Source organism: Haliotis asinina, chromosome 3 (assembly GCF_037392515.1).
Source record: "Haliotis asinina isolate JCU_RB_2024 chromosome 3, JCU_Hal_asi_v2, whole genome shotgun sequence".
NCBI lineage: Eukaryota > Metazoa > Mollusca > Gastropoda > Lepetellida > Haliotidae > Haliotis > Haliotis asinina.
This window is the reverse complement of record NC_090282.1, coordinates 60,452,374-60,478,787: the sequence shown is the minus strand read 5'-3', so window position 1 is coordinate 60,478,787 and position 26,414 is coordinate 60,452,374. Positions and strand designations below refer to the sequence as shown.

Sequence of the window (26,414 nt, the reverse complement as noted above, 5' to 3'; positions counted from 1 at the left end):
GAATTCAACTTACACATTTGTTGTGAAGAGTCCGTAAAATGTCTGCCCATCAACAGAATACACATCCTCTGTAACAAAAACAATGATTCATATATTCCATAAAATCTCACCAAACCAAATGATATGTCTCGCCTCATGATGTAAAGCTTTACTTTGTCCCACTGACAACAACAAAGTTGGAGTTGTGACTGTTACTCACGTATTTCATCAAAATAGTATGGGTATTCTCCTGGGATGGAGCAGTTCAGTCGAGCCTTCAGATAGGAAGTCCACACGTGGTTGAGCACACCCTTCCCTCCCCTGTCGTTCTGTAAACAAAGTCAGAGAATGAGCATCCTTACCTCAACCTTATGTGGGTGGGTGGATTGGTGGGTGAATTTGTTGTATAATACATAACTGCCAGGTTGTAAATTATCAAGCCTGGATCCAACGATGGACATGAATATCGATCCACGCAACTAAGATGTAGGCCTGACCACCAGATCTTGTTAGTTGCCTTTTACCACAAGCATGGGTTGCTGAAGCCTAGGTCTAACGCAACCTTCACAGGTCATGCAGATCAGCCTGGGCCGCGTTTCACAAAACTCTCGTAAGCCTAAGATCTCGTAAGTTTTGTTGTAGCCATTGTGCCTCCTATACGGAAACACAGGAGCTACGGATGCTACGAGAAAAGTTACGAGATCTTAGGCTTATGAGAGTTTTGTGAAACGCGGCCCTGGATTGTAAATGTGATCAGCATAACCATGATGCCACACAGGGCAAAGACAGAAACATGGCAGCCTATCTCTAACTGCACACCAAGTTAGACATATATCCATTAACAACTGACTTGACCTCACTCAGGAAAATACGATGTCACAAATAGTTCAGATCATACACAGCCAGTGTTCCGCACAGTTTCAGGTCTTACCTTGCAGACTTTGGCCACCCTGGAGTAGATCTTCTTGCCACAGTTGGTGTACTCAAGCGCAACCTCCCGGAAGAAGAAGTAAACTTGGTTGCCTACATCGAAGGACCCAACAAACTGGGGCTCTGAAACACAGAATCATGTCAATCTTGTCAGTGATAGACATCAGAAGTCACACTTCATTTCAGATAATTCTAACAATGTTATCTCCCCTGTATCCATGACAACAAAAATAGAGATACCGTGAGTAAATTTACTTAAGTATGCAGAAAATAGGATCTGCATGTACAATCACTATCAATCACTGTCAAATACTTTAGCTTTCATTACATCAACTGCATATTGCAAACGTTATTTTGCTAATACACAATCATGTATTTTACCATTAAGCCACTTAGGGTCATTCCTCTGTGTCCTGACATAGCGCACAGCCATGGTGCCATTCCTGTAGTAGAGGTCAGGCCGGAACAGTAAAGGGTCAGCTTTGATGAAGTCTGTGACTGTCCCTGAGTACTGGCCTGGAATGTCACCAGGGTTGGATTCCTCTGAAACCACACAAGGTAGAACAAAGTCAGCTTTGTAGAACAACAGCACTCATAAACAACAGATAGACCTTGAACAGGAAGTAAGCTGGACTCTCGGACTACACTAACTCAATTACACATAGCAACCTGCATGGCTAAGCATGTGCAGTATGTAAGTGGGTATGTGATGGGTTGTATGCATTTTGTTTTACACCAACATCAGCAGTTTTACAGCTGCATTGAGATGATCAATAACTATGTGAAATCACATCAAAGGTTCATGAGCAGGTTCATCAACCAAGTCTACCATGTCTACCTCATACTGAGGTACTGGTGGCATGCACTCCAATCAGGAATCTGACTGGAGATGATACACCAGTATGACCACTGCTAGGGTAAACTGGTACACTGTCAGCCAGTTCCTACTGAGAGTTGTCTACCCTGGTTATCTGTTTAAGTTCCCCTGTCTTCAGCAGATACACACTAACTCATCAATTTCATGCAGACTGACTTGCTGATATTCAAAATCCCATTCAGATATATACTTCTATTTATCAAATTGTACTTACCAACAAACAAAGCTGTTGCATTATCAAAAGGGTCATATGGACACATCCCAATTCCAGACGAATGCGACAAAACCAGGAAGTCATTGACTGGGACCTGTCGAGTTACAAAAAAAACCCGGCACATTAACTTCCATGAAACTAACTGTGCAGAGAACACATAACATCAACCCATGACCACTTTTATTCTCATGCCTGGTTCCATATTCTGAAGACACAGCATCATCGTACTATAAAAAAGAGGTCTGCATATATTTTCCCCAAAATCAATAATGGCAGGGGATTGAAAAAATCTAATGTAACTACTTTCAAATAGTTCTTCACTTTTGTAAAAAAATATTCTCAAGAAGTACATCCCTCTTACTAGTTCTTAAATGCATTTTTTTCCAAAAGACAATTTCTAACCCATAATGGGTCTAATGGAGGTCACATCCTTGCTGGGAGGTGAGAACACTTACACTGAGTTGGTAGCTGGTAGGGTTGTAGGAACCAGTGCCGCACACGTACAGTGTGTTGGAGTTGCTGGTGTTGCGGGCGATGAAGCGAATGTGGTTCTGACAGTCAGGAAGCTGCAGAGAAACAACAGAATATGAAAAGATGTGACTGTGTTGAGAAGACAGAAGTATGTGTACTCTATGTGTACCTGCTCCCACCTGGTGGTCAGGTGTTGTGAAGTGACTGAAAACACCGATCATTGGTTTTCTGTAGCTAAAGACTCCAGGAAATAAACTTCTGTGAGTTTATCTAGTTGCATTCCACCAATTTGAGAGAAAAGGGAATGTGATTATACGTTGTACTAATATGGGTATAGAACCTTGTCTTCAGTGTGATGAGCTAACACTTTATCTGCTGGGCTACATTCAAACATTTCCTAGTGTTTTCAGTTGAGGGATCATATAGAAATGTGATGCAATTTGTTATCATGGATGTACTGTATTATCATGGAGAGAATAATCATAAAACAACCTACCTCCTTTTTGCCCTGTATCTTACATCTGCCAACATCAGCACGGTTTGGAGACAGGTCCTTTTTCCGTACCTACAGAAAAAGTCAAATAAGTAAAACATTGTCATCTTTGTGTTTTATGTTGAATCGAATCATGGTCATGTGAAATCATCAGCTCCAAGGATGCTGCTGAGATACAGTGACACACAATGAGATGGGTTACACATAGTGATGACATTGTTTAAGAAACACAGTTTGCTCTACCACCATGTATAGTGAATACATATACATGGTGGTACAGCCAACTGTATTTCTTTTCTAAGTTGCCAAATATAATTCTTCCTTGGTATAATTTCGATTAATCTAAGGCAGAAAACAAATGACAATGCCTGTGACTTGAATTAAGAATGCTCGATCATGGCTAACTGAAGCACTGTTTTACTACGTGTCTGGCCCCTATGTTAAAACAAATGTTACCTGAGAAAAAATTATAAACAGTTTGATGATGGTTTATGTTTGGGTGAAATTTCTTCTCTAACTTCACATATCTACTACCAACATGAGTTTAGATCAGTACATCTGGAAGTCAAGTGACATTCCAGACTAGACTAGGGGCAGGGGCAGAGTAGTCTGGCACAGTGAAATAATGCAAAAAGTGCACATTATCATTTGATAAAGTACTGTTGGTGCATTTGATCTTCCACTGGAGCATCTTAGAAAATTGAATCTTATGACCCTTTTCTGCTCTTGAAACCATTTTGGGAATGGAGGTTAGTGGTGAGTTTTCCACTGTTTTATTCCATCAATATCACGATGGGGGACACAATGTACCTGTGGAAAATCAAACCTGGGTCTTTGGAGGTGACTAGCAAATGCTTTAACCATGAGGCTACCCTATCATCCCCTTTGGGAATAGAACCCTGGTCAGTAAACCAGGTAACCACAGTAAGCACTGAGCTACCTTTTCCTTCTTTAAAACTGACTACTTCTCAGATCACAGCAGTTTTTCTTTAGTAGACTATTAATCCTTTGAAGTCTCATTTGTAATTACTTGAAATCTGAAGACATCACACAACACCATCAGACAAATGTGGTATTTGAACAAAGACGTATGGATCCAGTCATGGCAAGGGGAGGTAATTCAGTCTCATTAAGTGCTGACCTTGTGTGCTGGCTGAATTCAGTGAAAATTACTTTATAACATATACTTACGCTTGCTCGGTCTGTGACATTGGTAAGACTAAGCCCATAAATCCGATTCCTGTAAAAAAAAAGAATAAAATAATTAGTTTCAGGTGAATGATAAACCATTTCAAACCTCAAAGATTATTTGAAAGATATATCACGTAACATCAATAACACTTTTAACTGTAATGACAAGTCTAGATAAATGGAGTGATGAGAATTACAAATGATATTGATGCTTCAAATCTTTCCCCTAACGTCACAGGGAAGTTTTTCAATCAATCAAAAACTTCAGTAATTTTCTTGTAAATGTCTTCCAACGGCAATTAATTTCACTTTGTGTTGACAAGACGACATTTCACATTGATTATTATGCTTGAATAACTGCTCTGGGAAATCAGACAAAATTAGCGCAATTCACAATTCCTGGACATTGGACTAAAAACTCCCAAACTAATGACAGACAACACATTTCCCTTCGAGAAAACAGTCTTCTCTTCTTCATTCCCCGTTTTTTTTTTTCACAAATTCTCATTTTTATATTCAGCCAGGGGTGAAATTATGTTGGCTATTGATTTTCATGTTAAACTGTCATTAAGGGGAGGGCACTCTGACAGAACTCGTAACAGGAAACTCTCCAAACTTCTTAAATGCATAACATATGAGGATCCCATGACACAATATCCATACAATATCTCCTACTACATTCACATATTTACTCATGAATTGCTTTCTCTGCTCTTGCTTTTACCTCACAGATCCTGAAATGATTTTTCATCCCCAGAACATTTTGTTATTCTAAGCAATGATTTATAGCTGAGCTAAATGCGACAGATAGTCTGCTGGAACACAATGTTTTCATTACAGAAGGATTCTGAGTGAGAGACAGCCAATGAAAAAATCAGACAATATCTGAATATGATAAAAATGCAGGTTAGTCAAAATATGTTACAATCACAAGTTCTTGTAAATGACATTACCACATAACCACGGCAAAATCATTTCAACATATCTTTCCATGTAAAAGACTTAGACAGAAAACAAATCGACCAAAAAATGTTTTGCAAAAAAATTTCTCAATTCTCTGTAAAAACATCAACTAGTGTTACATAAACATCCAAATGTTCCACATTTGTAACAATACGATATCCCATGTACACCCATCTCCATCTATTTTGACAACAAAACAACCATGTCTTGCTGTTATCATCAGAAATACAAGGCGGAAATCACATGATATCACGAACATGCGGAGAGCTCCATGCATGTTGTACCACTTCCATGAGCAGCTGAATATACATGTTAAATGCAGTGTATGATGATCGTCGAATGGTCTCTCCGTACATACATGTATGTTTGTTGTGATAAACCTATAGCTCAACGTCAACCATATTTTCTCTCGAGTGCAAAAACTCACAACTTCCATAAAAAAATGTTTCTGTTTGATTTTTGGATGATTTCCACCATTCTTGCATTAAGTTATTGGTGGTATCTTTCACCTTATTATACAAGCTCATGCAATGTGATTATTTTCAGAAACAGATCTGCAGTTAATGAATAATTCAGAACAGCCTGCTGGTGTACAGAGCACAATATAAGTTGCTACTGTTTGTGATAGGAAATATGTTACTTCCTTTATCGTTCATGTCACGACATACTGAACTAGTTCACAAATTGCAGAGTAAACTGGTATCACACTGCTTCCAGGAAAACACCACCGATATCACAGCAGGGGAGTCCAAAAATGGCTTCACACATTTAACCTTTTCATCATCAGGTGGTTAGTGGGTACTGTTTAGAAGGGGTTGAATAATCGTTATGAATGTTTGAAAAAGCTGTTCTAAGATTAAACGATTCCAAATTTATCAATCAGGAAAAGAAATATCAGCCAAATGAAGAACCAATTAAGTTACCTCGCAGTGTACTTCATGGCTCCATGCCATTACATGACAAATTTTCTGTGGTTGAAGTTTAGAGTGAAACCAGACAAGGACTTGCAGTCAGGTGTTTGCCAAGCTTCTGTAGAACTGGTTGAGATGGTAGAAACCAGACAATTTACTTGGATCTGTCTTTGTACTATCATTACCTGATAAATCACAGACTTCTAGGGAACACAAGGGAAGTAACTGTGGACTACTTACACAATGGACCCAGAAAGAAAATATTACTTTCAAAAAAATATTTTCCTAAAATACTTCTTTTAGGTAGCAAAATAATCCCCATTCCTAGGAAATAATATGTTAAAGTGGGAGTGCTTAATCCTGAAATAAATCATCAACATCTTGTTATTGTCTCCTAATAAGTTAACAATAACATTTTTGTGCCCCATTTAACACCTCTAGATGTCTTCAAATTACTTCGTACATGTAAAAATCAATGACACCAAGATTACAAACTATAAACCTTTTGCCAACAACAAACACAGGAGAGTAGAGTTCTTCCTACTTCTGAGAACCTCTATAACCAACAACTGCCTTCAAAAAGCAAACAGAATGACAGAGCAATAAAAACAGTTCTCTTTTCCTTTTTCAGTTGACCTATACTTTTTAACATGCATAATTTCAGAAGATCACCATCATCAGCCAACTTGTTATTTCTCTTCACGAGCTCTGAGTGGCAGCCATGATCAGCCGATAACAGAAAGATGTTTTTGTAAATTGACGATGAAGGTCTGTAAAACCCAACTCAACCCCAACCTCCTCTGTTACTGTTAGCAGTAAAGCAGAAAATGGATTATGCCAAAATGCACAATTTCCCTTCAGTTCCGTGACCAAACATTGGCTCAAGAATTCCTCACCAGGACAAGAATTTTTGCTATTCACTACCTCCATCATGGACCCCCATACCATAATGCCACTCAGTTGCTATAGACAAGGTGAAAAACGAATTTAAAATGATGCAGAATAGGCACAAAAAGACTTTCATAATTTTTTCATCACTTCAACAAATACTTCATAAGTATTTTACAATTCAGTAAGATCACAGGACAAAGACAGGGTACTAAATGTACATGTCCTACCAAGAGAGTGAGTTCAGAATTATACAGAGTTGAACACTATTTCATATATATGTATATATGTTTGACATGTGAGAACAACACAGGTGAAACTGGAGAGCATAGGGTTAGTGCAAGTGGGTGGATGACATGCCACAATATCTTGTAGTGAGTATGGTTTCATGCCACTTTTAGCAATATTCCAGCAATATCACAGTGGGGAACACAACAAATGAGCTTTACACAATGTACCTGCGGGGGAACCAGCCCGAATCTTAGGTGTGATAAACAGCGATGAGATTGGATATGTGTGAAAAAAGATGAACATGGGCTAGGCATCTCTGGGGTAATGTAAACTTAAACAACATAATATATAACATGAATGACACTAACGCCATCAAATACATGGAGCTCTGTGGCTTCATGGAAAATGTTCGTCCCTGGGTAAGTCAGTGCTTAACATCTAGGCAATAAGCTCCCCCTACCCCCCACCACCAAAGCACCTTGTAAGCAATAATACATAATACAAGGATGTTTATTTAAGAAGAAGAAGACATCAACAAAGATTGTCAATAGCATCATATATCACATGTATAACACAAGTCTGTCTGTGTTAATCTCTAGGTGATATACAATATATTTGTCTTCACATCCCGGCATGGCTATATTACACAAGGTAACCAAATAACAAGGATATCACAAAAATTTGAAGAGATGAGATGAAACTTAATATGGATCCGAATCCAATATTACAAGACATCAGCACACAGAACTGAAAACACATCACAAGCTCAAGGCAATTTCCTCTGTTGTAGAGGAACTCAGACCACAAATGTGCAATGCTGAATAACATGACTATTAAACACCACATCTGACCTTTAAGAATAATCTGATCTTAATATTTCGCATTATATGTCAGGGCTTTGCTCTTTACCTCCAGACATTTGCAATAATCCCAATATGGGAAGAGTCTTACATTCTGTGCAACATGATGGAGTTATAACTCTATCTAACAATGTTCATCTTGGGAAACGTTCAGGCAGACTGCCCAAGGTCAAGGATTATGTTGTATACCAAGAACCCAAGAGAACCTCCAGTTTACAAAGCAACACAAATGTTGCCACCTTGCCCTATGACATTTCTTGTCTGTGTAGTCTGGAAGACACGTTGTATTTGGTTGAGCTGTAAACACAAATACTGCCTTGTCTGTAGCTATAGGGGAGGAAGTGACCACACCAAGCTCCTACTCCAATGTCTTTATAAAAATGCCGCTGGATGATCATGGTAACACGGTACCTTGCTGTTACTGAGCTTCATACGGTACAGGAGAAGAACACAGATGCAAACCATGCAGGCACAACCAGGTGAAAAAAATGAACCTGGGCTTAGGTGTGATGAGTTAACACTTCAACCAATGAGCTACTCCACTGGTCACTTGTCTTTGTCGGCAGGGTTGAAGTTCTAGAGTATAAGTCATTGAATCTTGAGTTTGAGTAAATGGGGTATTTTGAGCTGCTTTATCATCACTGAATAACTGCAAATGAATACACAACTGAGAGTGGTCAAATGTAACACACAAAGTCAGACAGGTACATAAAATCTGTGGTCTAGACTATAACTTGTCTGACTTCCATTTTGTGGAAGCTGCAGTGGTTGGGTGGGTTAGATGGCTGATAGTATGCTGGCGATTAGGCGTCTGACTCTGAGAGTGTGGGTTCAAAACCCAGATGAGACTCAAACCTACAAAAGTACAAGAATCTGTATGTTACTGAGAAACTTAAATCCTATCCTATACATAACAAACGTTACATCCCTGCACATGTTGAACATCACGGCATGTGAACCTGTAAACTAAAGGTACAGCAAGTGTATGATGCAGTTTTTTCTCCCTGACATCTCTTTTTCTCATCCATATACCAGATACATACCAGAGCATAACATGACTAGAAAGCCTCCACATCATCTCCACCAGGTGGCCCAGATACATCAGAAGGCGAGTGGGATATGACACAAGATTTATAGCCAATCACTATCCTCAAGAGACCCCTGACCTGACATCAAGAGTCGCTCAGGACCATGTGTCTACTGGAACAGAAGACCTCCACAAAGTACAATGCTGTCAAGTCCCATTACAACTGGTTGAGGAGACACTAGTCCCATCAAGGAGCCTCTTGGATTGTTCTTCCCAGGAGTTCCATAGAACAGAATGGTATCATTGACCTTTTCATTCAGACATCTTTGTGGTCGAAAGGAATAATGCCAAGTGCACACTAATATTTCCTTCTCCAACTGGCATGGCAGTGATACTCTGGGTGGCTATGGGGCGTCATGTGAAAATAGTTATACATAAAGTCAAATATAGGTCAATGTATAAGGAAACTTTCAGTTATGAAATAGCTCCTAAGAGCAGAGACAATTGTACCATTCTGACTATATCAAGAGCATGTGTTTTTTCAATCATGGTGACATACAAAATAGTGACCAAAGGCAAGATGATCACTCGTTTGAAAAAAAACAACAAACTCATAACTTAAGCAGCTGCTTAAATCTAGCTGACAAAAAGAAACAACACTCATCAAACAGTACAGCGACCAAACTCATCACATTTGCCAGTTTGTATGAAACCACCATGTCTTATTCTTGTTTCTAAGCACCATGATGTGAACAGCACGTTTCACAACTACCGACTGCTGAACCTTCCACCTGACATGCTTCATATCCAAAGGCAGCTGGGTTGTCAAATGCTTTAATGAGAAAAAAATACTTTGTCAAAATGTTATCTTTTTCCCTTGTGTGATTACAGTGACAGATTGGCAAAAAAATGTTATTTATTTTCAAACAACTCAGACCCCACAAACGGAAGGACAGCAGACAGTTTCTAAAAGCAACCCTTAAAATGGACCCAATTCAGCTGCTAACTTCTATTGTGCTGATTCAGCAACAATCTCAGGCCTACAAATAACACAGAGCCTAAAGGAGTTATAAATCATGTACAGGCTAAAATAGAACAGAATAAAATTGAGGGCCAATGAAAAAGTAAAAACATCTGTATAATGCTGGAACAAATGGTAATATAAGGCAGAACTGCAGTTCATCCTTTGTTTCATGAGGACATAATTATCCATCTAATCCCTGATGACACACAAATGAGATAACTCTGAGCTTTAGTTTCGACAAATGGTCTCTCGTCTGCTGAAACTAGGCCCTAAATGAGTTATCTATTTGATTTTCATCCAATTATTTTTCAAATGTGCCACAGCAGGAATATTAGTTTATTCAAATCAGCAGTGCCAGCGAGGAACAGAATTCTGCATGTTGAAAACAATTGAGCAATATACATGTTTGGTTAAAAACATATGAATTTGGGTTGGTAGGTTGGTTTTAAATCTAATAAAGAAGCATTTACAGAGCAATCTTAGCACCATGATTCACAAATATAGTTTGTGAGCTACAATCATCCTAATGGTAAGATTTGAAAAAGGACCAAAATTCTATTAATTGAATGAGGAAGAATCCATAGTGTTGTGGTTTAAACAAATGGTTGATTTGGGTTAAAGAGTTTAGTATAAAGCTACCTATTGCAGCTACATACTGCAGCTGATCATAACAGCAAGACAAAAAGTGCTACAGGTTAAACAAATGTAAGGACATGCTTATGATGCTATAGGGATGATGGGGGTAGTCTAGTGGTTAAAGTGTTCACTTGTCATGGCAAAGGCCCTGGTTCTATTCCCTCAAATGGGTACAATGTGTCCCGAACCATCATACTGCTGGAATATTGCTAAAAGCAGTATAAAACTAAACTCACTCACTCATGATGTTGTCAGACCAAGGATCTTAATCTGATCTAGAGGAGGCTAGAACTCTGAATGTGCTCCCTAACACATCTCACCTGTACTGTGTGTCCATCACTTCAAGCAAACATATTTCTTACTTGATGTGTATTAAATATACAGCCACATAGAAACAAAAATAATACAACTGTTACTTTAAAAGTTTAATAAGTTCTCAAGATATTTTCTAATCCTATCCAAACTGGAATTAATCTTTTGCAGATCTGTTTATGAGAAAATCAACATGTGATAAACAGCTTACTGCATATGTTTTAATTGAAACATAACATTCATGTAAGAGTGCTGATACATAAAACTGAAATTACATATGAATTAAATAAACCTGAATATCAAATGAAATATTTTAAACCCCATAATGATTAGAATATAGGTATGATAAGAAAGAAAATGTTATCTATCGAGCAATTAAATCGGTCATGATACTGGAAATTAGAATTACATATAGAAATATATGCTGGGAATGAAAATGTGCAATTCAACATAATCACTATCAGGCTAATACCTCCCCTCATATTTGAGGTATTAAGTAACACTTGCACTTCCTTCGATTCAGTTGAAATACTTATTTTTATGGTGGGAATGATATCTGTGATGTGTTCACTCACCCTAACTACATCAAAACTTGATGACACATGTGTATTATGTCAACTTTCACATGTGCAGCTATACAAAAATGTTAAAACATTTGAAATATTTGCAAAATGGGATTGTTATAAAACTGACTTTCAAATTTTAGTTTTTTTCCAACAATATGAATACAAAGTAAACCGTGCAAAGTAATATAAAATTAAAGACCTTTCAGTAGCACATTTTCAGTAAATGCATTACATTTAGAGCTCCAGAGCATCAAAGTATATGCAATATTTTCTGCCATATTAATAAAATCTGTCATTTTGTCAGGTGTATTTGATTTGAAACATAAATGGGAACAATAGGCCCTACTGTTTGTTGTATGAAGTTGGCAAGATCAACATCAACCTTTCAAACAATTTCCCAGCAGGTTACAATACATGCTCCTGGCTACACTGAGTGAGTGAGTGAGTGAGTGAGTGAGTGAGTGAGCTTAATGTAAGCTGTAAATGGAAAACTAGTAGTAAAGCCAGTCAATGTGATGTATCAGTTTGATAAAAATGTTGCAAATAGCAAATGAATCATAATCAGGGCCATGAGCAGATCCTGCCTTGGCTATAAGGGATGCAACTCTCCACAGCAAGCAGCAACCCTTTAGAAGAATGGATTAACATCCGGAAATCATCAATTCAAGCACAAAGACACTGACACTCTGCAGATACAATTCATAGTAAAGACAGCTTAATCTATCTCACATGACACGACTATCTCAGCTGTTTAAGCCAATTAAGCCAAAGGAAAAGACACCCAGTAATGCCCTTAAACCATTTTTCAAATCAATTAAAATAGTATTAAATTTCTGAAACAATATTTCACATTTGAAACCATTTTTTTAATGAGAGTCTGCAGCTGAAGCAGAATGAAGAAAAAATTCCCTACTTTGTCATTTCTCCTAAAGGAGGAGAATTTTAATGACAGATTGTTGGAAATACTACTGGAGACACATTGTCTGATCCGATTGTCTCTGCTTCCTAGCTATACACATGGTGAAAGACATTATGCGATCCCTTAACAGCATGCTAAGTTTCAGGAAGCCATCAGATTTCTCAAGGTTGTAAAAACAGTGGCAAATTAGAATCCGGAATGGCCATTAGTGAGTTTCAACAATAAACTGTATCAGAGACCAAGCCTTACAATCACAACAGCAACAGTCCACAGCAACAGCAACAAATGTGAAAAACAGGATTTTCTACAGTGTTTGTTTTATTATTCTCCACCCATATATGTATTTAAACACAATTCAATATGGATTTTAAAGTAATGAAATCATGACCTATGGAATTGCTGAAAAATCAATATGCAGAATAATATCTACAAACATTCCCACCATACCGACACACTAACAGATACTGGTGTACATTGAGCAGACTCCTGCTTGAAAAACGGCTCACTATCAAGGTAATAAATGTCAAATAAATTTGATAAAGCACCTGAATCCAAACAGCTCCGAGCATAGAAACAATCTGCACTGTGTAGAACAGTGGGAGTTGTAATCTTTATAGCTTTAATTCAATTGATTCATACATGGTGATAACTTCTTTTTACGAAAACAGGAAGTTAAGGCTATGCTGTAAATACTAAAAATTCATCTTCAAAAATTGTCACAGTGCTGTTATACCATATGTGAGACTTCTATGCTGTCAAACCCTACATGTAGCACACCTGCATCCAGTAATACCCTACTTGTGCACACCTGCATCCTGCCATACACTACTTGTCCACACCTGCAGGTATAAGCAGCCACTACAAACAGGTGAGGCATAATAGCAGGTGTCAGTGACATGTCTGTTATAAAATATATGGAGGAAGCATGAAGTCAATACTCTAAAATGTTACGAATATTCACTTACGAAAAAGGTAAACACACTTGTGCTGTTTGAGAATCTCTTGTCATTTAAAAGTATTAGCCTGCTTCATGAGAGTATACATAGCAAAAACTGAAGGAAAAATAATGGATTTGGAAAGTTTGGGGAAGAAAATAAGCTCCTTGAGTATTTGGATGACAATATTCATAAAGTTGCTTCAGACCACTTTGTGTTGTAAAATGGAAAAAGTTTCACAGTAGGTGATTACAGCTTTAGACTGCTTCTGGCAATATTCCAGCAATATCACAACATATGCCATTGTGTGGTTCAGACAATTGTACAAGAGAAATGTTCAAAGCATTCTGCTCACAGCAAAGATTTTTTTGTGATTATGGAAACAGTTTAATTTGCACTTTTTATGAAAGTTCAAGCAATCATTCCTTCATGCAAAGGGAAATCTGTTTAATATTCGAAGGAGAGATAGATGAAGAGGCAAAATCCACTATGGTTGGGATAGTATGGAGTAAGTTCCCCATTTCATCAATCCAGAAGCCAGCAGTGACAAGATCACAAAGTGTTGATGCCAAACACAAGCTCAAATAGGAATCCATGGAAACTGAGCCCCAAAAGGAACACACTGAGTGTATACAAGCATGTTCATTTTATAGTATCAGTTATTTCCAAAACTGGTCCCCACAACAAACAATGAATCAATTTAATTTTCATAACAGACAAGAATTGTAAAGATGACAAAGGAAGCATAGATTGGTGACATGATTTGTACCAATATGTCTTGTACTGACATATTGCATGTATTGTACTTTCATGTCTTGTACTGCTGTCTTGTACTTTCATGTCTTGTACTAATGCCCCTCTACCAGCTGTAGATAACAGCTATCTACCACTCACTGATTAAATTCCAGCATGAGTATCGACTACCAGTTCCATCTCTAGATGGGAGCAGCTATCTGCAGACACTGGGAACCCATGGACCTGGGTGGCTGAAGGTGTATTTACAGAGTGTTCTATAGTTACTGCTACACAGAGTACATGTTAAGAAGGGCAAAATAAAGGGTACACTTCTTTGCACATTCCTTGTGGAAACGTTAATGTTTTTTGAGACGACAAAGGACTCCTTTGACATAACATTCAGCTACAATCCATGGCATCCAGATGGGGGAAACAAACTAGGACGTTGTTCCATTCCTGGGATGAGTGAGTGGGGTCGGGTTTAATGCCACTTGAACAGTTCTGAAGTTATATCCCAGTATGTGGGCGGTCCTACATGTTAACGTTGGTGAGCACAGGAACTGACAGACCATGAATCATTGTGTGAATCTTGACACAAAACAACCACCAGCAAAAGAAAAGATGGAAACCATAAACATACTATTTCCTGTACAACCACTTCTGGATACTTGACATTGAAAGGGCCGTCAGTTAAAAATCAGGAACTTTATAATCTGACGACTGCCAAGGACTTACAGCATTATGTAAGTGAAGGAGGACACTTGGAGGAATTAAAAAGTTCTTAATGTAGAAATAGTCTTGTGACAGCATTATTACAGATGAGATTTTTCTGTGAAGTTCATCCTTTCACACCTAATCCATCACTAGTCCTTACAGCACTGTTAAATGCCACAAAGAAGCTTTGACATCTGGTTCATCACTTTGATAAATACGGCCTGACACACTTGTTAGTTGTGATGATATCAACAAGATAGGAGTTGGTGATAACTTCTGCACTAGATTATTATTGTCAACATAAATACACAGTATGGCTAATGATACCCAGTTTGCATATTATATACTGCCAAGACCTTTTGTTCTAACCTTCAGATGCACTCACACAAATACAAAACACTCCTTATACACGAAAAGAAACACTGTAGGTCTTATCTTCTAGTTAAGAACAAATATACAACTGAGACATCCCTTGTACATAGGTAAGACATCAGTAAACACATTGTCCTGCCATTCTCTTCAAACCAATTCACAATAGTTGAGGTGCGATCTCCTTTCCATCTCCATCAAGCATGTCTGCCATTGTTTGTTTCCCTTTCTGTTTTTACCTCTGACTGCGCTGGAGGCAGCATGCATGAACATTCGGGAAACAGAAGAACTGGATGAAAGGCGCGAGCTCAGGTTGTGGCACAGGTCTTCAGAATTGCTTGACATATTCTGAAACTTAGTCATTGCTCCTGACATTCTGAAGTCTGATGTGACCAACTCACAAAACCAACAAAGATCAGACTCCACACACAACTTTTTGAAGTGAAAATTATTTGGATATGGATGACAAATTTTCTTGCAATGAAGGTGACCATTAATGTAGTTCTGGATGATTAGTATAAACTGACAGATCTGCCAACTAGATAGGATCTTACTGCAATACTTCAGTTATGTTCACTGAACCCAAGTAAACAATTCGATGTTATCAAAGGCCAATATATTATCTATGCTTCCAAGGAATCTGCTGAGTTCTTGGCATTCTTGAGATGCATACAAACACCAATCCTCCACATGTAGTTTGTGTTGTCAAGGACCAGACATTCCATCTTGAGGAAGTCTTTGGCAACTACAGAATGTTTCAAAACTAAAAACAAAATATTTTCTAGTCTCCCTGCTTCATGATTTTGTTAAACAGCCACAATAAACATGCCATCTTAAATTCAGCTGAAACTGAACAACAGGCAAAGAAGCTGAAGATGAAATTAGTCAGCAATTAGTCTTCAATACCGAACATACTGAGAAAAAGTGAATCAACACAACTCTTGCCTATTAGTGAGCTATTTTGTCACTATCTTGTGAGAAGTATTGACTTTGGCACTCCTATTTTACCCTCCATGGATGCCATGCTCCATTTGCAGGAAGTTAAGATGATGGTACAGATGTGGAAAACTAAATAGCCAGGAGACAGAGGTTTAAAGAATGATGAATGTGTACTGCAGTTTCACCACACTGAAGTTGTTCTTACAGGCCTCTTACTCTCCACCACACTATTTAGAATGCCTTTAAAGGAGTCAATCTTGCAGGAAGCAGTTTGTAATACTGAGTTTTGTTTGCTCATCCGTTGCTGTTTTCAATGCAACTCGCTGTTCAATTTGAGAGAACATCTATTTTAAACTCGTGTAAACTTGTGGAACCCATGTTAAGAATGTGTTACAAATTATTACAGACTTCAAAACAACCATGGGTCAAATGAATACGAGGCATTGATTTAGAATTGGAAACATGAAATGTTTTACCAAAATTCATTTACAATTGAGTCAGAAGGCTGCATTGATTTTGCAAATGTGGAATATCAGATTCATTTCACACAAATATAATTGCTGACTTAATTGTAAACACTTTTTCACAAAGAACTGACTGATTTATTATTTTCAGACATTCTGATGTTTATTCCACTGTAGGAGAATGTTGTGTTTTGTCACACGTTCTCCTTGTGTTCAGCATTACAAGAATGCATGATGACAGCTTGATGTTCTCAGATTGATGGTGCATACAGCTGCTCCAACACAGATTGCTCATATTATTTCTACATACACAAGAATGCCTTCAAGCACAAGCTGCTTCTCCAGTACGAGCCTGTTGTCATATTCCTGCATACACTAATGGACGAATGATCAGGAAACACACAAAATGTTGCAGTAAAACGGTCACCATAGTCATGCAATGACTGTGGACTACCTGCATTGAAATCAGCTCTCTCGGTAAACATAGATGATTGTAAACCAAAAGTCACTGTGTTCTGTAATCTGATTGAAAACATGATCAAATGGTATTAGATTCACAAAAACTGAGAGACTATTCACTGCATATGGACACATAGAAATGTCGCAAACAATTGTTTTGTTGTGTCATCAACAGTGGTGACGTCATTCAAATCATAAAGTTAGAATGACGTCACAAATGAGCAACTCCAGATGCTACCATGGGAACCAGCGGAAACAGCCAGCTGATGACACTTCACTGCTGTGCCCATACTCGATGTAAATGAGTGCAGAAAGTAAAACCCTTTGCTTTACTTTTTTGTTTACAATGTCGATAAACATCATGTGTTGGCCAATTTCCGGGTGTTATTGAGTATTTGAAGCACAGGAATACATTTGGAACCAACGGCGTCATATAATCTTGACAGAATACAACAGGTAATGGCAATGACTGATCGAGAAATTGACAGAGAATATTTCATTAACTTCATGTTTAGCATCTGGGAATACAAGTTTTATGAAGAAATGTTATTTCTAATGTTTTTCTTGAGAGGAATTGATACAAGAATGAGAGTCAGAGCTTACAGCAACACTCTATCAGATATGCTATTCTTAGGGTTATTGAGTTGGGTACATGCTGTTTGCAGCAGTGTTCAAGCTCTATTAAATTGTCTGAATAATGGTGAGTGGTTTTAACTACAGTGCCAAACTATTAAGCCTTTTTTTTAGATAAAAAGATATAACTATCAACAAAAGTTTACTTTCTAACTGTATGGCATGACAAAATCAGAGATCATTTCAAAATGTCTCTTCCTGATTGATCACAAACGTACAAAATTGTTAAAGATATTCTCAATCAATATCCAAAGCTTTGTCTCCGTTAGTGAAGCTTACATATTGTTCCCCTCTCTGGCCCGTGAAGGTCCCACTGTAGAATAGGCCTTCAGCAACCCATGCTTGCCATAAAAAGGAGACTATGCTTGTCATAAGAGGTGACTAATGGGGTCGTGTGGTCAGGCTCGTTAACTTGGTAGATACACCTCTTCAGTTCCCAAATGTGCAGATTGATGCTCATGTTGTTGGTAGCTGGATTGTTTGGTCCAGACTCGATTATCTACAGACCGCAGCCATATAGCTGGAAAATTGCTGAGTGTGGCGTAAAACTAAACTCACTCATTCACCCTCTCTTCATAAATACCAAAAGTCTTTATATTAATCAGAAACAGTGTCTTTTTCCCTAAAATCAAAGACTAGATTTGAAGCTCAGGAAAGAAGAAGAGAAATGATGGTTTTTGCATGAGAAACTATGGTGTCAGTCATTTTAATGTGAGAAGTGTCTCAGCAAAAGGTCTTCAGGAAAAAGGATTCTTGGCATTTACTGCATAAATCCTGTCGTCTGATTACATCTGAAACAATGGATGTATGAAGAAATGAAGGCATGTATGCAACCAAAAATTGCTTTATTCTTTTTGAAGTTTCAGTTATGGCCTCTAAAAATGAAACAGTGAAATTGTACACATATTTTTGTCAACACAGACACTAACCAGTTCCTGTTCCTCAAACAACTGATATGAAAATTATATGGTGTTTTTAATCATATTGTTGTCATCAGTGCATCTTCTGGATTCATATAGACTCAAACTTCAATGGACATTAAAGTAGAATATATGGACTGTTATTAAAGGCATCAATTACCAAACCCTTTGAAATTCCAATACCATAAACTTAAAACATGGTAACTGTTTTAGACCATGTTGTTACAGAATGATATTCTCATTATCCTCCAGGCAATATCCATGTTTGCTGATGCCAGCGAATCTGTCTGTAGGCTGTCTGGATTCCATTCCAGAAGGATATTACTATAAGTTCCTTGCATGCCCCAGTACCTCCTGGTTTGGCTGGGATGACCATTACTTGCCGGTCAAATGAACATCATGTACCATGACCCATTTCAATGTGAAAGCCATGTCCTCTTCAACAAACTTCTTCAAAAGCAGACATTTTTGTAATTTGTCTGTGTTAGAAAGAAGAATTTGTTCACGTAATTTATTGATATTCTCAGATCTTTTATTTTGATGCTTCACCTAGCGTATAGACTAAACACCAAAGATAATGGCACTCGAGTCTTTGATCTGGGCTGGAATCAAAACACCTTTTCCAAACCAAGATAACATCTCTATTGCTCCTGTTTTTCTCAACATATTGCAGGAAACAATTTCATGGTCACTACCTCTATCCAGCAGTGGTACTAATACATTTCATTATAACCCCAATCAAACACATTAATCAATCAAGCTAATACCACAAGATAAGAAACATCAATGGCGTTCTTGTTCATGTACCTTTGTCAGACAAATGAACCAGTTACACCAATCTAACAAAACTAGTAATTCTTCAACACTGACATGAAACATTAAGAAGCAATTAGTTTGAAACGTGTGTACTAAGTTAAAAGGGGCAATGTGTCATATTTGTTCAAATCTATTTCTTGGTTCCTTCTGAATTCATGTCAGTTCATACATGTGTTAGAATACTAGAATGTTACTGTAAACAAACAGTGTAGGTTTGGGTAATTACTGTTTTGATTACTGGCAATATTAAAGTACAGTTTACTGGGTGCTATTACCATGGCGAGGAATGTTTGTATATCACATTGTATTAAGTTGATGTTGAAGAAATTCAAAACTGACACAAGACACAGTTTCTGATAATAAAACCAAGTAAAGATTAGCAAAATGATTTGATAATTCTGAATAAAACATGACGCCATTATCATTACCATTCAAAGTACACCTGCCTATTACTCCCAAAATGCTGGTACATGGTACATGGAGATACATTTTTATTTCTAACAGACAAATGGTTTGATTATGCAATAACGTTTTCAGAACATCTATATCATGTGTGTAGGATATATATACTTGGTGTCTTAAAAACATTTTGGTGTGAATGAGGCATCATCACCATCTTCTGTTACCAAACTCCAAGATGTTTGCCAGAGACAAGGCATTATGATGCTCAGACTTGAGTGCCGTCAGTTTTTGCTACCTAATATTACATGGCACACTATCCATTCTGAATTCCATTGCATTTGAACTCCATATCACAATATGTTCTGTGGTGATAGGAACTAACATCAGCCGCATATAATTTTTTAATATTGAACTTTTATTGCAATCCATGCTGACTGAATTTTCCTTGCCAACCAACTCCGGCCTTCAAGATGGTCTACCAAGATTGGAGGCAATTCTCATATTAAAACCTAAATTTTCATATTTCTGGGTCTTTCAAGTTTACAAATGCAACAGTTTTAGAAGCATAATCTATTCAAACATCTGACTGATTACTGAGACTAGTCTTACATGTCTCTGGCAAAAACAACATCTTGGCGACTGATATCTCCTCTCAGTCATCGTAGGCGTCCTTTTTGACAGCAACATTATGGAACATGTATTCCTATGTTGGCACATCTTTGAAAGCTGCTTCTGCACCTTAACACTTGTAAATTTGGTTTGGTTCCCACGACCAAACCATTTGGTTGGTCCTTCTGGACAGCAAGTAGTTTCCATTGGCTGGCATCCATCGCTGGTATCATTAGAAATTATTATTGGATATGATCTTTTTATCATGGGCGACTAGCGAATCATTTTTACATCATCCATTATGCAGTTTCACAGCATCTTCTTTCAAAGATGCCATCATAAGAAAACATGTGACTACATTTTAAACACATCAAAAGGCAGGACTGAAGTATGAATTTTTTTTTCAGCAGACAGTGTGTCTCCATTACAACTTTGCATAATTTTCTTCACGGATGCAATGGCACAAAGTATGATAGTAATCATCTATGACATGACAATCCTTGTTACCACTTCTGTAATTGCCCGTTTTCGATCACTGACAAGAACACAAATAAACAAATGTTCCAGACATGGATAGTGTGAGTGAAGCCTTAAGGTCTAGCTTCAAAGATGAGTTTATTTGAAAGTAATAAATTGGGCCTCTTGAAAATATTGAATGACCACATTCATGTGATCATACAAACATAGATATTCCATTTATGAACTCATGTATTTAAGTAGCAATTTGGGGACATAATTCATACAATCTTTCAAACTTACATCAATCTTCTCTCATCAAAAAATAACATCTTTCATGTGTGATGATGTGATGAGCTGTTCGGTGATTTCACAATGAAGTCATCGTGTCTTCTGAGAGGCAACATCACTTTATTATCCCTCTGCGGAATAAGTTTTCTTACACATTTGACTTTGCTACTAGTTTTGCTGATAGGCTATATATTTCTGTGATAGATTTAGCTATATATTTCTGTGATTGATTTGAATGTATATTTCTCTGACAGATCCAACTATATCAGTGCCAACGTCACAAATAAGCACTCTCCTTCCTTTGTGACATTTACGTTCAATGGAACTTTGTTCTTTATACAACTGTAACAAAAACTAATAAACTAAAAGCCTGCGAAAATGTTACCAAGGACAACAGAATGGGTTTTTATGCTGAACACGTGCTCAAATTCAACAACGATTTTTTTCACAATTACTGATGTGTTTATTGTTTCATAAAACTTAACAACATTCCAGAGGCCTGTAAATAATTTTGTCCATATCACACCACACAAGTTATTGTTATTATGAACAAGACAAGAGGGTGATATGATGAACAAAACCCAATGGTAATAAGCAAGACGGCTCATGAACTTAGTCAACAATCACACTTCACCAATGGATTCATCATAACTTGAAACAACACAGGTTACACAAGGTCTATTCTAACCCACTGTCTCAAGATTATATGTAATGTATCACAATGGTAATGTGAATGCCAAAACACGAGGCACATAATTCCAAAACGTCAGCTCAATGTGGGTCACCAAAAAGTGATAAGCGACAAGCGATAAGTGATACTATTCATCAATAATTGTTTCTCTTTAATTGACAGATTACTGCGGTATGAATGTCATGTACGACATTGTAAAGTCACAAATTTGCCATGATGAGACTTATAGCCCATGAACAGTGGCATAACTCAAGCAAGAAGCAGCCAGTCCTAAACAATGCCCGCAACATTGGTAGTCCTGCTCTTGATACTTCCCAGTAGATCTGTGTCCCTCTTCAAAAATGGCTGTTGATTAATTTTGTTATGTTCTAATTTCTCCCTCAGAAAGTTCCATACAAAATATTAGTTTTCCACAAAAGATCACAGGTATTTGAGCAAAACATATCTGTAGTGATGTGTATCAATGAAGGTTTTAAAAAAGTACAAAATACTCCATGCTGATAAGCATGTTACCTTGTAACATATAATTATATAACATGGGCCAAGGACATCGGAGCTATGAAACTGATATTAAAAAGACACAGATCACTTATTCATGCAGAGATATTGCATGAACAAGTTCTGTTTGAAATAACAATATACATTAATCATTCAGTACAAGTTCATAAAACCTTAGCCTTTTATCAACACTTTAAACAAGATAAAAAAGGAACTATAACATTATGATGATCATATATATACATGAACCTTAAACACGGAACGTTATAACAATAATGTTAGAAGTAGTGTGGTAATTTAAAAAACATCAATTTCAAATACAAATACTTATTTACTCTGACATGGTTTGACGGAGAGAGCAAAAAAACATGTCTAGATTAACATTTCCATACATACATTGATATATTACTCTTTAATTTGGATTTTTTAACTTTTCAGGTTTTGATTGTACAATTTCAGAAACATCTATAAATCTACGATAAATTGAAAACAGATACTTCATACTTTTACAAATAATCATGTTTCCAATAAATACACAGAAGTCTTTGAGAGCAGTGATGATGGATTAACTGTTTTCTTATGCAGCATCATGAGTCACCCTTTGCATGTTACACTATTCTCGGATCATCAAATCCTTGTAATATTGGATGGCATCATGTGAAGTCTCACATTATCAATTCCTCACCAGTTTAAGAGATAGGTCACATGAACTTTTATCACCATCAAATCCCTTATAGTCTCTTTAATCCATTGTAATCTGCCACTGACAAAAACTCCTTTTTTTCAAATTAGTTTAGTGTTTAATTTGGGTAGCATTACAAATCCCCTGAATTTCCTTGCCGACAAGGTTTGTAACAAGTGTCACACTATCAGTGTATGTGATACCACTCGGGTAATATGTATCATTCCTCTGGGGTTAGCCTTTGGAAAGATCTTAGGATCATATTACGATCGTAAAGGATTGTCAATTTTGCGAGCACAAACATGATTTAACGTCTTGTCGACAGTGATTTACACCATCAACAATGCTGGAGAGCTTGAGTTGTATCAAGAATATGAATGTAAATATTTCATTACAGAAACTTGAAATAACATATCTTCTTTCTTTGAGAGTATTGTTTAAATTATTCTAATGTATACGTAATGTAGATTTTAGATCCATAAAGGAAATAAGCGAGAAGAAAATAGAGACAGTTATTTACTAATCGAACCATGGTTACTTTGTTGGAAGATTAAGTGAGATAAACACCGTCTGGCCAAATAAAACTTTGTTTGTTATCTTTTATTTACACTGATAATAAACAGTGTTGGTAGCAGGATTGAAACCTTGATGCTTAGGAACTGTTTACCTTTAACGAATCAACAGAAATTGTCAAGTGCACTTACAGTACCTGTACAACAGAAGAAAAGAATATGTGTAAGAGCGAGCGAGCGAGTGAGGCTTCACGCTATTTTGCACAGCGTTACAGCATTCCAGATCTTTCACAGCATGTCATCTTAATGTACAAAGAATCACACCCACTTGCTGTTAGAGTGCCTAATAAAGATTTCAGTCTGAAAGATACTCTGTGAATTCATGTTCCAAGAAACCAGCAACCAATTCCTCTGCCAATGAGTTACTAAACCAATCACATCATGTCTCTTGCCAAAACATGGTATCATGACAAGCTGTGAATTATTTAGTAAACACTTCACACTTCATCACAGATATCTGAAATCCTTTTCACACATTAAAGTCCAGATTCTTTGACACACCAAGAGCTCACTGCTCCTTGACTGGTAGCAAAATTATCCAAATATCTGCAATGTTTCCTTCCTGAAATTGTGTATAGAGCATATGAACAAACACCGAACCATCATCAATCGAGCTTGATACTGATTACTTTTACAGCTTGAGTATTTGTTAAACAGACATCATGGGCGAAGTTCTTTGAAATTCCTCTCCTCTATGCATGGTGGCCACATTACCTTCGATTGATCTAGCACAACAGGCAAAGATTAGCTTGCTCTGGGCACAAAAAGTCAGGTTTGGTTCTGTCCAATTACCACTGCTTGTGAGGTGGTCCAACCACACTGTGTATGCAGGTGCAGCTCTACCCTAATAAAAAAATCATGCAAAAAGTGATGGTTTTAGGTATACTTGTAACTAAGGAATCACTTTTCACTCTGCAGTGGAATTTTTTTTGGGTAAAATTCCTGAAAGTAATCCTGAAATATAAACTGAAACTAATTGGTATAGTTAAGAGAAATTGAACATTTAGAAAATTCACAGTCAGGATAATCTGGGAAAAGTCTGCACATTGTTCAATTCAGCTGTTGGGCGGTTCAGTGCTTCAGCATTGTCTTTCATGTTTGAAAACATGTTAAGTTTCCCTAAAAACTTTTTCAAGTGTATTGAACTACAAAGTAGTGCCATGTGCAAGGCGTGTGTGGGACTAATTAAATACTGGCCTCCTGTTATCACTAACTGTAAGGACATGAGAGAACTTCCTTACATCTTATAAATAGGTTGGGGATCTCCAGTCCAATGGAACTGGTCTACAGAAATGAATGTGACACGGTTTATCCCTGTGGGAATTGAACCTAGAATTCATGTATCGAAGGCAAACACATTAATCACTGAGCTAGCCCACATCTCCTGAGATTGAGTGAGTGAGAGATGGGTTCTTATAATGGTTGGTAATGGAATAGATGCAGCTGCGGGATGATGTTTGAAACGACATACCCACTCACAATGTACCCATTCTGTTTATCCAGACATTAATTCTCAAAATTAAGGCATGGTCGCAAACAGGTGCCGGAAATTCATCTTAATGGAGCAGAACACTGGGTATTACAGGAAGTGCTCAAAAATGTTAAAAAAGTATTGTGTAAAATATGCACTTGATACTATCATGCTCCCATCATTTCTACATAGGTTTCAGGGAAAACGTATATCACTTTGCTTACAGTCTTTGTCCCATGTGAATGGCCAGTTTGTTAATGATTTGAACTATTCTGCATTTTCACACACAGTGATCAGCATGTGCCGATATAATTAATTATTAATTAATAATACCTGATTCGTATAGCACCTTCCTTCCAACTTTTGCTGCTCAGTGGTACTTAAAAGTTTCTGATCAGTATGACAACTTTAAGAATTGGAGTTGCAGGCATCGTTAAAGAAATAATTTTTTTTAAAGGCTGCAAAAAGATGTGTTGTTCTCTGCACTCTTGATCTGTTCTGGCAGGTCATTCCACAAAGTGTGAGCCTTCACAGAGAATGCTCTATCACCCATCTTGCTGTTTGTGTGTGGTATTGTGAGAAGGTCGTTTGAACGTAGGGAGAGCCTCAGACAACACTTGTGAAGTAGGGACGTTAAATACAGTGGTGCAGTGTCACTGTACAATTCTTTGTACATCAAGGTGATGATCTTGTAGTGAATACGCTGCTTGATAGGGAGCCAGTGTAAACTGCTGAGCGCTGGAGTGATGTGGACGATCTTTTTGCTCCTTGTGATCACTTGTGCAGCATTATTCTGAATCCTCTGGAGATGATGCACTGCTGTGGCCTCGTGGGTCAGTGACTTGCAATAGTCCAGGATAGTGAAGGAAAGTTATATAACAGCATGACAATAACTGTGTTTAAGGTACTTCATTAAGGTACTTTCTTATCTTCCCAATTTTCTCAGGTGCCAGGATGCAGATTTAGCAACAGAAAGTACCTGCTTGTTAAAGGACATTGTGCTATCAAATATAATACCACTGTTTTCAAAGTGTTCAACTGGAGCAACACCAGAGTCATTAACCACACTTGGTGCAATGGATCCCTTGGTCAGTTGTTGTTGTCTACCAAGAATGATGAATTCTGTCTTGTCCGAATTAAACTTTGGGTGGTGAGTAGTCATCCATTCCTGCACATCTTTGCTACAGCTGCTCGCGACTGACGGTGACACGACAGGGAGAGAGAGTGAGTGAGTGAGTTTAGTTTTACGCCGCACTCAGCAATATT

The 26,414-nt window shown here is 37.5% G+C and overlaps 1 protein-coding gene across 3 annotated transcripts in view; it reads right to left on the bottom strand.

Annotated features, from left to right (window-relative positions):
- The window catches only part of LOC137278255 (semaphorin-2A-like), a 328,809-nt gene that overhangs the window by 6,898 nt on the left and 295,497 nt on the right, over positions 1–26,414 (bottom strand). For all 3 annotated transcript variants that reach the window (XM_067810479.1, XM_067810478.1, XM_067810480.1), the window contains 8 exons: positions 4,156–4,204; positions 2,968–3,036; positions 2,456–2,566; positions 2,001–2,094; positions 1,291–1,452; positions 911–1,032; positions 200–308; positions 14–68 (listed from right to left, as the gene is read on the bottom strand). In XM_067810479.1, coding sequence (XP_067666580.1) covers positions 14–68; positions 200–308; positions 911–1,032; positions 1,291–1,452; positions 2,001–2,094; positions 2,456–2,566; positions 2,968–3,036; positions 4,156–4,204 — 771 coding nt within the window. The remainder of the gene's footprint in view (positions 1–13; positions 69–199; positions 309–910; positions 1,033–1,290; positions 1,453–2,000; positions 2,095–2,455; positions 2,567–2,967; positions 3,037–4,155; positions 4,205–26,414) is intronic.